Source organism: Anopheles nili, chromosome 2, assembly GCF_943737925.1.
Source record: "Anopheles nili chromosome 2, idAnoNiliSN_F5_01, whole genome shotgun sequence".
In the NCBI taxonomy this organism is placed as follows: Eukaryota; Metazoa; Arthropoda; class Insecta; order Diptera; family Culicidae; genus Anopheles; species Anopheles nili.
The window spans coordinates 54551148-54566366 of NC_071291.1; the positions used below are offsets into that span (position 1 = coordinate 54551148).

At 48.6% G+C, this 15219-nt stretch overlaps 1 protein-coding gene across 1 annotated transcript; it reads left to right on the forward strand.

Moving 5' to 3' along the window:
* The first annotated feature begins 6335 nt into the window (after positions 1–6335).
* LOC128726224 (polyserase-2-like) lies at positions 6336–10286 on the forward strand. Its single transcript, XM_053820024.1, has 5 exons — positions 6336–6582; positions 6639–7512; positions 7584–8456; positions 8533–9408; positions 9484–10286. The coding sequence occupies exons 1-5, from the start codon at positions 6336–6338 to the stop codon at positions 10172–10174; spliced, it is 3561 nt and encodes a 1186-aa protein (XP_053675999.1). The 3' UTR covers positions 10175–10286.
* Positions 10287–15219: the final 4933 nt, after the last annotated feature.

Here is a 15219-nt window from a genome sequence, read left to right on the forward strand (position 1 = left end):
GCCACGCATCCCCTTCCGCCTCTCTCCAAACCGTCTGCGGACAGAGCGTTTTCGCAGCACTTCCCGAAAAAGCCATTAATCATTGTACCGCAAATAATTAAGCAATATGGGGGACGGCTACATTGTCCCCGTTGACCTGTTGGAGTGCTCGGGACGCTTCGGATGGCATGCACGGAGCGGGACATGGGGTTTTTGCGAATTGATTGCTCCATTCCGCACGATGCAGGCGTCCTACTTTCGGAAGCGCGACCGGGTGATGGCACTGGCCCCTTAGCGTCCAAGCGTCCTCTGTGGCAGGAATCGGACCGGGACACCAGACGCCAGACGCCAGACGCGTCGATCCGGCCCTGGATAGTATTTTTTAATTAAGAATCTGGCACAGTGCGCCGCTGTGGTGTTGCGGTTTTGTGGGTTAATTAGATTAAAGCCTTTATCATGCTTATCACGCCGGAGGGCGTATCCTTTTGCCTTGCGATGATCGGCAGATAGGATGCGGAAGCCGGATCGGCACGATAGCCGACGTCCTGTTGGGGTGCAGGCGTTTACTAATTAAGTAAAACCTCTGCTCAAAAACCCGCTGCACTCGCTGTCGGTGCTCCTCTAACGGTGAGCTACAGTGGCATTAGATAGCGAGCATTTTCCCTCGAGCCGTGAGCCGGTGGCAAAATATCAATGTCGATCATAAAATCGCACCCAAACGAACTGGGTTAAACGCTCCGGAAGTGGGCGCGCAACAGAGCGCAGAATGTCACGAGTCCCACAGTTGTTGGCAGCACAGCGGGAAAGCGGAAAATTGAAATCACGGTGCACATTTCGTCCGGCCAAGCACTGCAACTGCAATTCGCCGTCACGAATTGCCACACCTTCGGTGGCGTTTTTCCGCGTCTTAACGGCGAGTGGAAATGCGAACGCACACAGCCGTAGAAGAAACCCCGTACCGTGGGATGACGGAGCTGACACTTCGCCCGGAAAGTGCATTAAAACGAAATGGCACTGCAATCATGTTTATCGGGTGTGAAATAGGACAGTGTCCCGTGCGATGGACTGGTGTCCTTTCTGGCGCGGGAACGATTAGTCTCGATGGGTGACATTTCCTAACAAGGCGGACGGTTCGCCTTGTTGAACGTTTTTTCTTTTTTTTAATTTAGTTTTGTTTGCTTCCTGATCTCGACATTCTGTTCACCAACTCCCCCGCCAGGTGGATGCGTTTGTGTAGCTAAGTGGCACAAAGGATGGTGGCATTCTTGAAGCAGCAAAGATTGATGCTATTTGAAAGCAAAAACCTGTTTCGGTAGAACATCGTTTGGTAAAAAAATGCACTATAAGTGGAAATTTTTTTGTATTGTATCTGCACGGATTCTAAATGAAAATGTCATTAGAATAAATCGTACATTTAGGAGCTGAGCCAGATCTGTGAATTAATTTGACATCTGCTGGATCAACAATTACACATCTAGAATATGATAAGATTTTTATAAACTAGTTTTTCAAAGAACTCTTCAACCATTGATCCAAAATAGTACTAAAAAATTGGTTTCTCTTTTCTCCTGTTGGACGAAAGGTAAATGGCCTTCTTAAAATATAGGACTATCCAGTTTATTTGTGTCTTTTCAACCAAAAAAAAAATACTAAACTTCCTCTACTTTTAACACTTAGTTGATAGCTACTCGAAAATTTTTAGTAAAGCCAATACGGGTGTATCAATACTGATGGGCTGGAATAAGGATTCTAGCGTCAGAATCTTGCGGCTCTGATGCTTGAAGTGGACTGCTGGTTTTTGGATTATATACTCCCGTATGTCCAACATTAATAAACATATGTTATCGTTTATGCTAGCGTTGAGAGATGCGTATTTACCAACAACGGGAATTCCCACTCTAATCGCAGAAACTCGTTTGATGAGCAACGTGATCATTCGTTCGATTGCGATGAATGGATAAGGATAGCTGTTCCGATTCAAACCAGTTCCCAAACTCACCACCCACAAATCGTACTGAAACCTGTTCGACAGAAAAACGCTTCGCGTGAAGCAGCATCTGCGAATAACTCGCAACACAGCAGGCGTGTTCATTCGGTGATCCGCTGCGATCAGACGCGGACGTCGTAGCCTTCTAGACCGGGAGTTGAATCCACGTGTTTATCAGCGGTATTATTCACCATCGCTAGACGCCATGCGTTATCAGCTCGTGAGCTTTCTGTTGCTCTCGGGCGCCCTGTGCGGTATTTCCCAGTCGGTAGGGTCTGAAGGTCGCTTACCATGCGGCCGACGTAAAGTGAAGACGGTGTACTTGATTCAGAACGGAATAGACGCAAAGGCAGGTCACTGGCCATGGCATGCTGCGATCTTTCATCGTGCCAACGGCAATGAGACGTACGTCTGTGGAGGATCGATCGTCGATGAGAACACCATTCTCACGTGTAAGTAGGTGTGGATCATCCATCCCAAAGTCTGTCTAACGTTTCGATTTCTACAGCCGCTCACTGCGTCTTCGAACGGCACCGAGTAATCGCACAGAATCGCGTGTCAGTGCATGTCGGTCGATCGCAACTGAAAGAGGAAGGAGCCTACACGCAGAAGCATGACGTGCGAGAGATTATAGTGCACTCTGGGTTTTCCCAAGCTAGCATCGTCCATGACATTGCGCTGATCAAGCTGGCAGGGAACATCACAATGACGAAGTTCGTACAACCTGTCTGTCTGTGGACGATGGACAATAATCAGGACGCGATCGTGGACAAAAACGGTACGATCGTGGGGTTTGGACTAACGGAGCAAGATGTAGTGTCTAACCAGCTGAAGCAGGCTCTTATCCGTGTCGTTGACGCACTGACATGTATCGAAAGTGATCGAGCCGTGATCGGGACACACTTGACAGGGGACATGTTCTGTGGACGTGGACCTTCGGGTGTTAGTGCGTGCAATGGAGACAGTGGGGGTGGCATGTTCTTCGAAGTCGAAGGTCGGTGGTTCGTTCGGGGTGTAGTTTCTTTCATTTCTAGGCGAGAAAACACGGCACTTTGCGATGGCACGAAGCCCACCGTGTACACTGATGCGGCAAAGTACGAGAAGTGGATCGAGCAGTACGTTGATCCTCGTGTTCTGGTCCGTGACACTGACGTGCTCGGGCTGAACTACGAAGAGAAGCTAGCGCTGTTTGATTTCAACACCTGCGGATTGCAATCGGACGCGTTTGATGCCTTTTTTAGTTCTTGGACTTTACCGTGGCTTGGTTTGGCCATAGATCTCAATCTTGAGGATAATACCTTTGATATTAGGTGCACGGTCACACTGCTAAGCGAGTGGTATGCCGTAGGTCCAGCACATTGCTTCAAAAACGATGGTACAGAGTAAGTAAATGCGCATTCAAGCTGCTTCAACAAGCGTTGTACAACTGCATGGAATTTTTAGGTTACGATTACGATTTGGCGGTAACGGAGAAGTGCTGAAGAAACGCTGTATCGAACGCAACGGAGCTTTAGCATGTACGATGCCCACGCAAACGAAACAAATCCAGCGGGTCATCATCCACCCGAAGTACAACACTACCAATCTAGCGGACAATATAGCGCTGATCGAGCTGCTAAGTCCAGTCGATATAACGCAACCGAATACACGACCAATATGTTTGCCTGTCGTGCCTGAGCTGCGTACCAATGAGATCACGAATTTAAGTGTCGTTTCATACCTGTCTAGCGAAAACTCCTTTCGCGGTGTCAATGTTAGCTACTTAAATGCCGCAGAGTGTAGGAGGATAACCGACCTCTTAGAGATAGCGGTAACCTTTGAAGATAACCGGCTGTGTGCAAGAATGTCCGAGGAAGATACCAAAAGCTGCACTCCGTTAAAGGCAGGAACACCGCTGCAGCAACTTCGAACGATTAGTACAAGGGAGCGATTCTTCTTCCGAGGGTTTGACATATTTGCGCTTTCTTGCATATCACCGGTTCCAGTTTATCTCGACGGTGATGTCTACCTTGACTGGATACTGTACAACATGAAGTACAATGCTGTGGACAAACTTGCGGTCGAAAATACGGCTCCAACCGCTACCATCGAGTCCGATTGGGCTGAGCAGAAGCAGGGCAATGAAAAGTTGCAAATGTTTAATCGAGACACGTGCGGACTTACCGCTACATTCCACAGCCCTTTGGGGGCGACTCCGGTCGATCCGTGGAAAGGTGTACTGCAAGCAATGGAAAATAACACCATATCGGGTCTTATCTCGGAGAGTGTGGTGGTTTTGATCAGCGAACGGTACGCACTAGCCCCGGCACATATTGTGTACAATAATCCATCCTGGTGAGTGATTTCCACGCGTTGCTTGCAAGGCGTTCCAATAATTAGTTGCATTCTTGCAGGCGTACTATTACCCTGGGATATTACGACCGGTTCGTGGAGTTCGCGGTAACGTTCACAGGCCTAGATCCTCCCTATCAGACGGTGCAAATCAAGAGCATTACACCGCATCCCGAATTTACAGGAATCATAGACAAGCATAACATCGCGCTGATAGAGCTGCTGGAGCCGGCCAACACAACGAAACCATACATTCGGCCCATTTGTCTGCCTCTAACAGAGCAGCTCCGTGCTAGCAAACCCTTCAACCTGACAGTGTCGTCCTTAAACGAGAAGAAACGGCTTAGGGAAGTGAACGCGAACACCTGCCAAGATCGGATGGCACATGAAGGGCTGCATTTATCCTTGAACGCAACGGTTCGATGTGCGATTGGTGTGGAAAGTTGGGCGGGTGCCATTTTAAAGACGGGTGCACCCCTGCAAACGCTGTTGCGATTTGATGGACTAAAGCGATATTTCCTTGGGGGCCTTAACTGCTTGCCCGACCTGATAAATTATAATAATCCCAACATGCCGTACCTGTTCACTGATGTTTCCCGGTACCTGGATTGGATTCTGGCGAATGTGCGCACGAAAGAGCACGAAGCATCCCAAACTAGTTCGGTGTCTCAGTTGGAGGAACGCGTCAACCATCCACCGGTGAGGAATAAATCCAAGAGACGATTGCTTAACTTTAACAACTGCGGAGAAATCGATGGCCTGGCGACGAGCTTTAGGAGTCCGTGGAGTGGTTTCAGGGAAATTACCTTTACATATCTGGATACAACATCGTTGGTAAACTGCGCCGTGGCGTTGATCAGTGAGTGGTATGCCGTGGGTCCAGCACGATGCTTAAGTAATGCTGACAAGAAGTAAGTAAGGCTTTCCCGCAAGTGCTTAAGGATTGTACTGATCGTGATTGGGATGTAACATTACAGCGATCGAATTCGGCTCGGCGGCTTCGATCAGCAAGCGGACTGTGTCGAACGCGATGGAACGACCGTTTGTGATCCTCCGACGCAAAACATCCCCATCGAGAGTATCACCATTCACCCGGAGTACAACAGGTCTAGCGTCAGTAACGACATTGCGCTGGTTCGTCTCGCACATGCGGCAGATTTTTCACGAACAAATGTGAAACCTATCTGTCTGCCCGTCTTCGACGAGATTCGCAGCTACGAACCATTGAGCCTGTCCGTGTTGAGTTTGGATGTCTACCACAAGAACGTCGTTGAAATGAACGTAACCGACAAGTACATCAACCCCACCGAGTGCGAACGGCGATGGAAGGGCTTGGCGAGAAATGTGGAAGTTGTGGGATCTAAGCGATGTGTCCTCACTCAGTCTGAGGGCGATTGTGACAGTATTGCTCCCGGTTCTCCGCTCTACTCGGTTCAAGAATTAAACGGAAAAAAGAAACATTTCCTGCGAGGCATCGGCGTACTTGCGCCCAATTTGTGCAGCTTGTATTACCCCGTACTGTACACCGATATCGATGAGCATCTGGATTGGATTCTCGAGAACATGGACGATAGTTTGAATTCGCTCGGTATAATGTACAACAAAACGGAGAAGTTAATTTTATTTAAACGATGATAAAGGTACAAATTATCTCAAAACTCGTTTATTTTGTGTGGTTGGCATGGGCATAAGCGAATAAAATGATCTTTTTGATTGGCGCGTATTTTAGATAGTATCGACTTTGACAGCCACCAACAAACTATAATGAGAAACAAAACCAAAAACCTGTTGCATCACTGGAAGCCGCCACGCGCTTGAAGGAACCAGTTTATCAAACCCATGTGTTCTAAAAATATCGCCTCGAAACCTGTTTGACCAAGAAACGCTTCGCGTGAAGCAGCATCCGCGCCTAACTTGCATCACAGCAGGCGTGTTCATTCCGTGATCCGCTGCGATCAGACGCGGACGTCGTAGCCTTCTAGACCGGGAGTTGAATCCACGTGTTTATCAGCTGTATTATTCACCATCGCTAGACGCCATGCGTTATCAGCTCGTGAGCTTTCTGTTGCTCTCGGGCGCCCTGTGCGGTATTTCCCAGTCGGTAGGGTCTGAAGGTCGTTTACCATGCGGCCGACGTAAAGTGAAGACGGTGTACTTGATTCAGAACGGAATAGACGCAAAGGCAGGTCACTGGCCATGGCATGCTGCGATCTTTCATCGTGCCAACGGTAATGAGACGTACGTCTGTGGAGGATCGATCGTCGATGAGAACACCATTCTCACGTGTAAGTAGGTGTGGATCATCCATCCCAAAGTCTGTCTAACGTTTCGATTTCTACAGCCGCTCACTGCGTCTTCGAACGGCACCGAGTAATCGCACAGAATCGCGTGTCAGTGCATGTCGGTCGATCGCAGCTGAAAGAGGAAGGAGCCTACACGCAGAAGCATGACGTGCGAGAGATTATAGTGCACTCTGGGTTTTCCCAAGATAGCATCGTCCATGACATTGCGCTGATCAAGCTGGCAGGGAACATCACAATGACGAAGTTCGTACAACCTGTCTGTCTGTGGACGATGGACAATAATCAGGACGCGATCGTGGACAAAAACGGTACGATCGTGGGGTTTGGACTAACGGAGCGAGATGTAGTGTCTAACCAGCTGAAGCAAGCTCTAATCCGTGTCGTTGACGCACTGACATGTATCGAAAGTGATCGAGCCGTGATCGGGACACACTTGACAGGGGACATGTTCTGTGGACGTGGACCTTCGGGTGTTAGTGCGTGCAATGGAGACAGTGGGGGTGGGATGTTCTTCGAAGTCGAAGGTCGGTGGTTCGTTCGGGGTGTAGTTTCTTTCATTTCTAGGCGAGAAAACACGGCACTGTGCGATGGCACGAAACCCACCGTGTACACTGATGCGGCGAAGTACGAGAAGTGGATCGAGCAGTACGTTGATCCTCGTGTTCTGGTCCGTGACACTGACGTGCTCGGGCTGAACTACGAAGAGAAGCTAGCGCTGTTTGATTTCAACACCTGCGGAATGAAAGCGCTTTCACTCGACGAAAACGGATACACGCGGGCATTGCCGTGGCTTGGATTAGTCGGCACTTCAGATACTGTGTCCGGGAACATCGACGTGCAGTGCTTAGTGACGCTGATAAGCAAATGGTATGCCGTGGGTCCTGCCGATTGTTTCAAAAACGATGGAGTGGAGTAAGTTCTTGCTGTTGCAGATGTAGGACTGTGCTTTGTGCTTTAAAAAAAAACGTTTTATCGATTCTCAGGTTACGCGTTCGATTTGGGGGATACTTTGAAACGCTCACGGAAAGCTGCATCGATCGCAATGGGACGTCCCTATGTACGATACCCACGCAAACGCTACAAATACAGCGGCTTATTCTTCACCCGAAATTCGACGTTTTAAATCCGGCAGACAACATAGCACTGATCGAGCTGCTAAGCCCGGTGGACACAGCTCAAACCAATGTAGCACCCATCTGTCTGCCTGTGATGCCGGAACTACGCACGAATGAGATCACGAATTTAAGCGTGGCATCGTTCTTGCTAAATGAGCAATCCTTCGACAGCACCCCTGTGCGGTATGTGAATGCAGCGGATTGTAAGAAAACGTACGCTGACAAAGGGCTGGCTGTGAATTTGGAGGGTAAGCGAATTTGTGGCGTCTTGTCGGAGGAAGATTCCATGAATTGCGTTGCTCTGAAATCGGGTACTCCACTTCAGCAGCTGCGGACATTGGGGAAAAGTGAGCGCTACTTTTTCCGGGGGTTTGATATATACGCCCATTCGTGCCACTCGCCGTTACCGGTCGTGTACAGTGACGGCGACGAGTATCTCGATTGGGTGCTGTACAATATGCGCTACAATGAGGAAGAAAAAAAGTCTGAAGTAGAAGACGATAACCTAGAGCACGATTGGCAGCAGAAGCCGGAAAACGGCAAGCCATGGATGTTCAATTTGAACTACTGTGGGCTGAGCACTAGCTGGAATGAGGCGGGTTCACTTAATTCCTGGATTGGAAAGCTGGAAGCAGCGGAGAACGTAACCGAAAGGGGTCCCATCACCGAGAGCTTGGTCGTGTTGATAAGCGAGTGGTACGCGTTGGTTCCGGCTCATATTGTGCGAAATCCTGTGTCCTGGTAAGTCCATTCTTTCCCTGGCTCATCGCTTTACAGTTACCGCAGTCAGTGGGAATTCTTTTTTTAATCATTGCAGGCGCTCGATCAGCTTGGGGTACTACGATCGCATCATCGAACTTCGGTGTGAAACCACTCCTGGGTGTGTGCCACCGTACCAGCAGGTGCAAATCAAGAACATTACGCTTCATCCCGGCTTCACTGAGGTGGAAGGAGAACATAACATCGCGCTGATCGAGTTGCTAGAGCCAGCGAACTTCACAAAGCCCTACATTCGACCCATTTGTCTGCCCCTGACGGAGCGTCTGCGTAAAGCTGAACCGTTGAGTACGTCGCTGGCGGCTTATGTCACTTCTTCCCGTAATAATCGAAACGTCACGGAGCTGAACACCTCCAACTGCCAGGAACGGCTCGCACAGGAAGGGTACTTTTCCCGGTTCAAGGGCACACCCCGGTGTGCGATCGATGTGGCTGGTAATGGGAAAAAGTCGACATCCGTTCAGTCGGGTGCACCGTTGCAATCATTGGTACGAATCGGTGGACGGGATCGGTACTTCCTCAGTGGGATAAACTACTTCGAGGATGGCTACCATGAAGCGTACCCAAACATGCCCTACCTTTTCACGGACATCACGCCATACCTCGACTGGATATTGGAGACCACTCAGAGGAGAGTTCACACGGGGCCGCCGAAGAATCAAATCCCGAAGTATACGCGAAGGAACCTGCTGCCGGTGAAGAACACTACCAAGCGGCGACTGCTAAACTTCAACACCTGCGGCATGATCACGCCAACCGGTGAGACGCCGACGGGCTTTAACAGCCCTTGGTTGGGATATGTGGAGTCAATCCCTCAGTTTCAGACGGTTTTTATCCTGTCCAAATGTGCGGTCACGTTGATCAGCGAGTGGCAAGCCGTAGGCCCAGCTCGTTGCTTGAGCTACCCTGGAAAAGAGTAAGTACTCGCAGTGTTCTGTTCGTGCAATAGCAGTGAAATATGATGTTTTTTCATTTTTAATAAATCTCTCAGAGCTCACATACGTCTGGGAGGATACAGTCAAACGACTGAAGTGAAGTGTGAGGATCGCGATGGAACGACCGTTTGTGATCCTCCGACGCAGAAAATCCCGATCGACAGCATCACCATTCACCCGCAGTACAACAGACCCAGTTACAGTAACGACATTGCGCTGGTTCGTCTCGCACAGGCGGCAGATGTATCGCGAGCGAATGTAAAACCTATCTGCCTGCCCGTCTTCGACGAGATTCGCAGCTACGACCCTTCCAACTTGATGACGGACGTGTTTAGGGAGAGCTCACGTTACCCGATCGAAACTACGGTGAATGAAGGATACGTCAATGGCACGGAGTGTCAGCGAATATGGGATGGTTTAGCTCTTAATCTGGACGTTGACGGCACCAAAATGTGTATCCACCAGGAGTTTACATCCGACGCGGGATGTCTGACTGTGTGGCCTGGATTTGCACTGTACTCCATGCATAGCTTATTGGGGCAGAACAGATCGTTCCTGCGAGGTATCGAAGTACTCGAACCAGGAGAGTGTACGCATTACTATCCCAATGTTTACACCGACGTCGATGTCTACTTAGATTGGATCCTCGAGAACTTGGATGACAGTAAGGCTACGGTGGATGTGTCCATTCGATTCACTCCATCTGGGCAATCGTTCGACTTGCGAGAGAAATTAGTCTTAGCCTAGATGCCTTAACACGGGTGTAATTTGGGGACAATGAACCAATTGTTCACTCAATACGGTATCTTTTAAAAGATTGTAAGCGAAACTCTCCGTACTAGATTTTTAAGCAGAGAGAAAGCAGAATTAACTGTAATTAACTTAAGAATTAACTGTAAGAAAACCCAAAATGACTTGTCATGTAAACCCGCAAAATATAAGTATGTACGGCACAAATATTCTAAAAATAGAATACGCTTAATTTTTGTTAAGTTTTGCATGACGACATGTTCTCCTCTTCATTTTCTTGAGTAACGGTGGCGCAAGACCTGTTAGCGAACGTGCAGAGTCAAAGCCTACCTTGTTAAGACTTTCTTTCAAGTAGCCGGATTGTTAGGCCATACGTATTTCTTTTGCACTTAAGCGCTTCGGCTGTCAAGTCCGCCAAACATAAGAATTTGTGGAGCATTGTTCAACGTAACATTGACCAGTTCTGTGGATTATGTATTGATTTTCCAGAAATGATGGAACCAAACAAAGCCAACACATTTTGTAAGGAAATTTATGATTTTGTGACGGTTTCGTGTCAAAAATCTTCATGCTAAACATGATGCACAAAAACGACCTTCCGTGAAAGGTTCATTTCATTGGCTTTGTTTAATGTCACGTTAGGTCGATTTTATTCACCGACCTGTGAGCAATCAGCTGAAAGGATCGTTTATTTGCTGTTCAGATTTCTTCTGCGAATACAAGAAGAACGATAACTGATAAGTATTACATCTGTTTTTATCCTTTCTTCAAAATATATTATATATTTTTATTGAGAAAATCGTCATCATTTTGGACACGAGAAGAAGCGTTTATCACCCGGACCGATGGTGCTTTAGTGAGTTGAACGAACACCAAACTAGCGTGAACATGTGTTCGTTTGTGTGATAGAAAGAAAATCCGAAAGTGAACAGTTTTTGAAACCCTTCCAGCGAATCGTAAGCAAAGCACTAATCCTGCCACAGCGCATGAACGGTCACGCGAACCACGTGCATCACTTTTCGAGAGTCCTGCTGACAGCAATACCCCAAAAGCGCTTGTGCACCGGTGACCAGGAAGTTCCAGTTTATGATGATGCGTGATCATCACCCAAGCCCCGCGTTCACGTGTTTTATATCACTCTCGGGGATGTTGCGTTGCTTCTCGGATTCGAACCAAAGCACCCACAAGGGACACACGGAATGACGCCACGGAAGAAGGACCTCTGGGTGGGAAGAAGTGGCAAATTGTGCGCTTTTGCTTTCCTCTCGAAATGGCGCCCCAAAATTTCGGTCGTTCGCTTTGGTTCGTCTTCCCACATCCGTGTAGGGATTTACTCCCGCCATTTTTCACTCCCATTCGAGCGGAAGGATCACCGAAACTACACGCTCTCGAACGTCCCCTTGACGATAACGCCTGGATCGCTTTCCGCGTCGTGTCGCTTTCGAGCCGGAATGCGAGGAATGGCGGGAGGATAGTAGTACAGGACAAAAAAAAACCTCCCCAATCGCACCAATCGTACTAATCAACATAATTTATCTTTTGGCGTTGCCATGGCGCGGTTTAGGGAGGATATAAAAAAAAACGCCCCCACTCGCAAAAACTCCCGCCCGTAAGCGGGATCCCGGCGGAAACAAGCAACATCCTGCAAACCAACCTTTCGCCCAAATTATGGCTCTTCCGTCTAGACGGAGCAAATGTTGCGACTATTGTGCAGGTTCCGTCTCAGATTTCACCACCCACCAAGCGCCTGGGGGAGGGGGGTTGCTTTCCCGCCTCGACAAAGAAACATTATCAGCCCGTTGTTTGGTGAGTGCCAGCTCGAACGGGAGGCGAACTTTTGTGGGGCATTAATTTATGTTACCGCCATTATTATGAACCCCTTTTTTTTTTGGACGAACCGAATCAATCCCTCCCGTGCGCACCTGGATGGGTGGGAGGTGTGCCAAAGGGGGTCAGTTAGCAGGAAAGCGTTGAATTGAACGTGAAGCTGGCCTCGTTTTTCGGTTTCTTTGTGGTCTTTGTTAGCCCCTCGAGCCGGCTAACCTCAGCACGATACGGTCACGGAACAGCCCGAGGATGGAAAAAGACAAAGAATCAATTTTCAACCCCTTGCAAGTGCGCTTCATCGATGGTGGTTTTGATGGTGTTGAGGCTTTTCTTGGGTGGGGTTTCCCCCCCACCCCCTCCCCCCACTTGGAAAGGTGAGGAAATTATTGATATCGGCCACCCTCGTGCCATTGCTTCGAAGCACTTCGCAACGATTGCATTCGTATTCCTCCGGGGCCGGGCTCTGTCTTTGTGGCTTTTCGAGCGATTTTGAGAATGTTCTTTCGTTTCTAACGGGTTCTCCCCCCCCATCCCCCTCTCCCACGCTTCCGGTCCCCGTGCGGTTTGCTGAGATTGGGAAGCGGATTAAGGATGCAGTTGCAGAAGTTTCCCACCGTTGATCGAGTGCGCAGCGTCGGTTGAGAACGTGATTCAATCAAGGATGTCTCCGGTTTGACACGGCGCACACGATGTTCACGTGCAGACGTAGACGAAAACAACGCACGTGGGGACGAAAGTGTGGGCGGAGAGCGGGAATAAGAGACAATCCTCCCGTTTGTCTGCATGCAGCCTGAATGTGTCTCCCGGGGTCGGAACGGCTCTATCAAAAGCGTATCCTTTTCATCCCGTGCCAGTTCGGTGCTGTTCGGTGGAGTGGATGGAATTCTTTTAGACACGCTAGACGTCCTAGCGGGGGTCATCATTGGAGATGAACTGAAACGGCGTGTTGTCTCGAGTTTAGAAGGCTAATGAAAGAAAACACGGACCAAGCAGCCACCTGCACATGAAGCAGGACAATTCTTGCTGAAGCTTGTTTCGATAGGAAGACAGAAATACGGAATTAAAATTCCCCAAACAACTAGCTTTAGTGGTTTACGCTTCGAGGCGAGCAACGTTCCTTGTTTAGTTTGATTTCAAAAACACGTGCTGGTTGAGATAAATCCTCACCAGCTAAAGCATGATTAAGACGCCATAAAATCATCTCTAACGATAAATTGGAGAGCCATTCGCTTATGCAATATTAAGCATAAAACGATCACGAGGCCAGAAACGGGAGTAAATGTGACTGTGGGGTAAGGCCGGAACCAGCAAAACCGGAAATGGTGCTGCTTTGGGTGCTATTTTTAATTGAATAAATCCTCTTTGCACTTTGCTGGCAGCAGCCGTGCTGATGATGGGCGGATAATACGCTTTTAATGGTAGTCTAGTTTTTGGCAGTGGTTGGGAAAGGTTCTCGCTGGGATCTTTTAGGTTATGAATAATTGTACTCTTCTTCTTCTTCTTTCACATGCTTTGATCACGTTTCAATAAAAGAGTCCGGGTTTAGGCTCTCCTAAACTGCCCGGTAACATGGAGTGTGACTCTACAACCTTTGTTATATATAGAACTTATAAGAACTCAATAACGTCCGGTAGCCATATGCTCTATAATTATACTCAAAGCTAGAAAAAAATTGTTCAAACTTCAACTGTTGATTATAAACGACTGCCTGGAAGGCGCATGCAATTGGCCTTCTTTGATACATTTGCCTCCAGTGCTGCAAGCTTTCAGTTCTGGTACAAACTCTAACTGTATTCAAGCAACGTCTTACGTATTCTTTAAATATATAAATACCGCTTCCCCATGATATGTCTTCCCCTTTGTTGAGCCGGTTATTCATTGCTCCACGCATCATGCGGCGCGTAAATAAACCATTTGTTTGGCTCGATTGAATCCCACCGACCAGCTCAAGCGAAAAGCTCGCCTTTCTGCTTAACCGTTTTCCCGGCTTTTGCCGTTTGCCAACTAGCTGCCCGACCAGCTCTTGAGAGAGGCAAACGGGGCGATAGAAAATTGGATGACAAAGTGGAACTAAAGCCCGGTTGGCGTGCGTTTTCACTCCCATCCTCTGAATCCTCGTGGCACGTCGGAATGGAAAAGCAAACGTGCTACCTTCCATCTTGTGCTACCAAAGAACGCGAAAGGTCACAACTCATGGTTCCGATTCATAAGCCATGAATTGACCACAAAGCAGCCAGCCACCAGGTATTGCCGATCGGACCAAAGGCACAATGGTTACGATTATGACGACAAGCTGCTGGTTCATCGAGTCTAGCCAAGGAATTTGCGAGCTCACGGACAAGGAGCACACAATAACTCCCACAAGGACCTCCCACAATCACCCGCAATCGAGAAGAGACTCAAAGGAGTGAGATTGTTAAGGACGATTCACGGTAGCATCTTCTTTTTTTTAAGCAGTTCCGTTTAAGGACTCCTCCGTACGTTTAGTAAACGGCACGCTAAATCCCACCTCACCATGCCCAAAAAAAAAGGTCGCACAAAAACAAGCACGACCAACCAACATCCAACAAGGCCCAAAAAACGGAAACGAGCCGAGAGACAAATGTGACATGAGCAGCCGACGCCGCGGGACATCGTGAATTCTGGTGGCGTTTAAAGCGCTACTCGTCGGCTGCCAAAGTCTCACTCAGTTCGGGTCCCTGTTGGTGGCACGGAATCCCGGGGATTAACTCGGATCAACCGTCACGCCGGGCGCTTTCGTCCTTTTGCGATGTTTAGCAAGCGTACGTGCGTCATACGTGAGGTGCATGAAACAGTGACCCGAGTGCAGACGTGTCGACGAGCCGGCAGGACACAGCTGCAGCTAATCGATTGTCGCGTTCTGATTTCCGTCTGACCTTTTTCTGTGTTTTGCTGCACCGCGTGGCGTGGAATAACATTGTGTTTTGTTTTCTCGAGGGGTGCGATTTAGCTTCGATTTTTTTTCTTCTTCTTTTGTTCCTGTTCCCACCGTATCCGGTTCCATTTGGGAGCTTTGGGAGCTTTGACGATGCCCCCGAAGTGTGACGGTTTGGCATCAAGCGAATGACGCGAAACACCGACTCATTAGCCGAAGCTGCGCTAGAAATTAAGCGAGTGCCAAAGTCGAGTGTTGTTGAGCAAAAATTAGTCGCGTAGGTGATGCACTTCACACGTGCAACGGACGTACAAGGACG

Bases quoted from the DNA above. Each gene is read 5' to 3' on its own strand.
- LOC128726224 (XM_053820024.1), top strand. From the start codon at position 6,336: ATGCGTTATCAGCTCGTGAGCTTTCTGTTGCTCTCGGGCGCCCTGTGC. The intron at 8,457-8,532 runs GTAAGTCCATTC...TAATCATTGCAG, and splicing joins GTGCGAAATCCTGTGTCCTG to GCGCTCGATCAGCTTGGGGT. The intron at 9,409-9,483 runs GTAAGTACTCGC...TAAATCTCTCAG, and splicing joins TTGAGCTACCCTGGAAAAGA to AGCTCACATACGTCTGGGAG.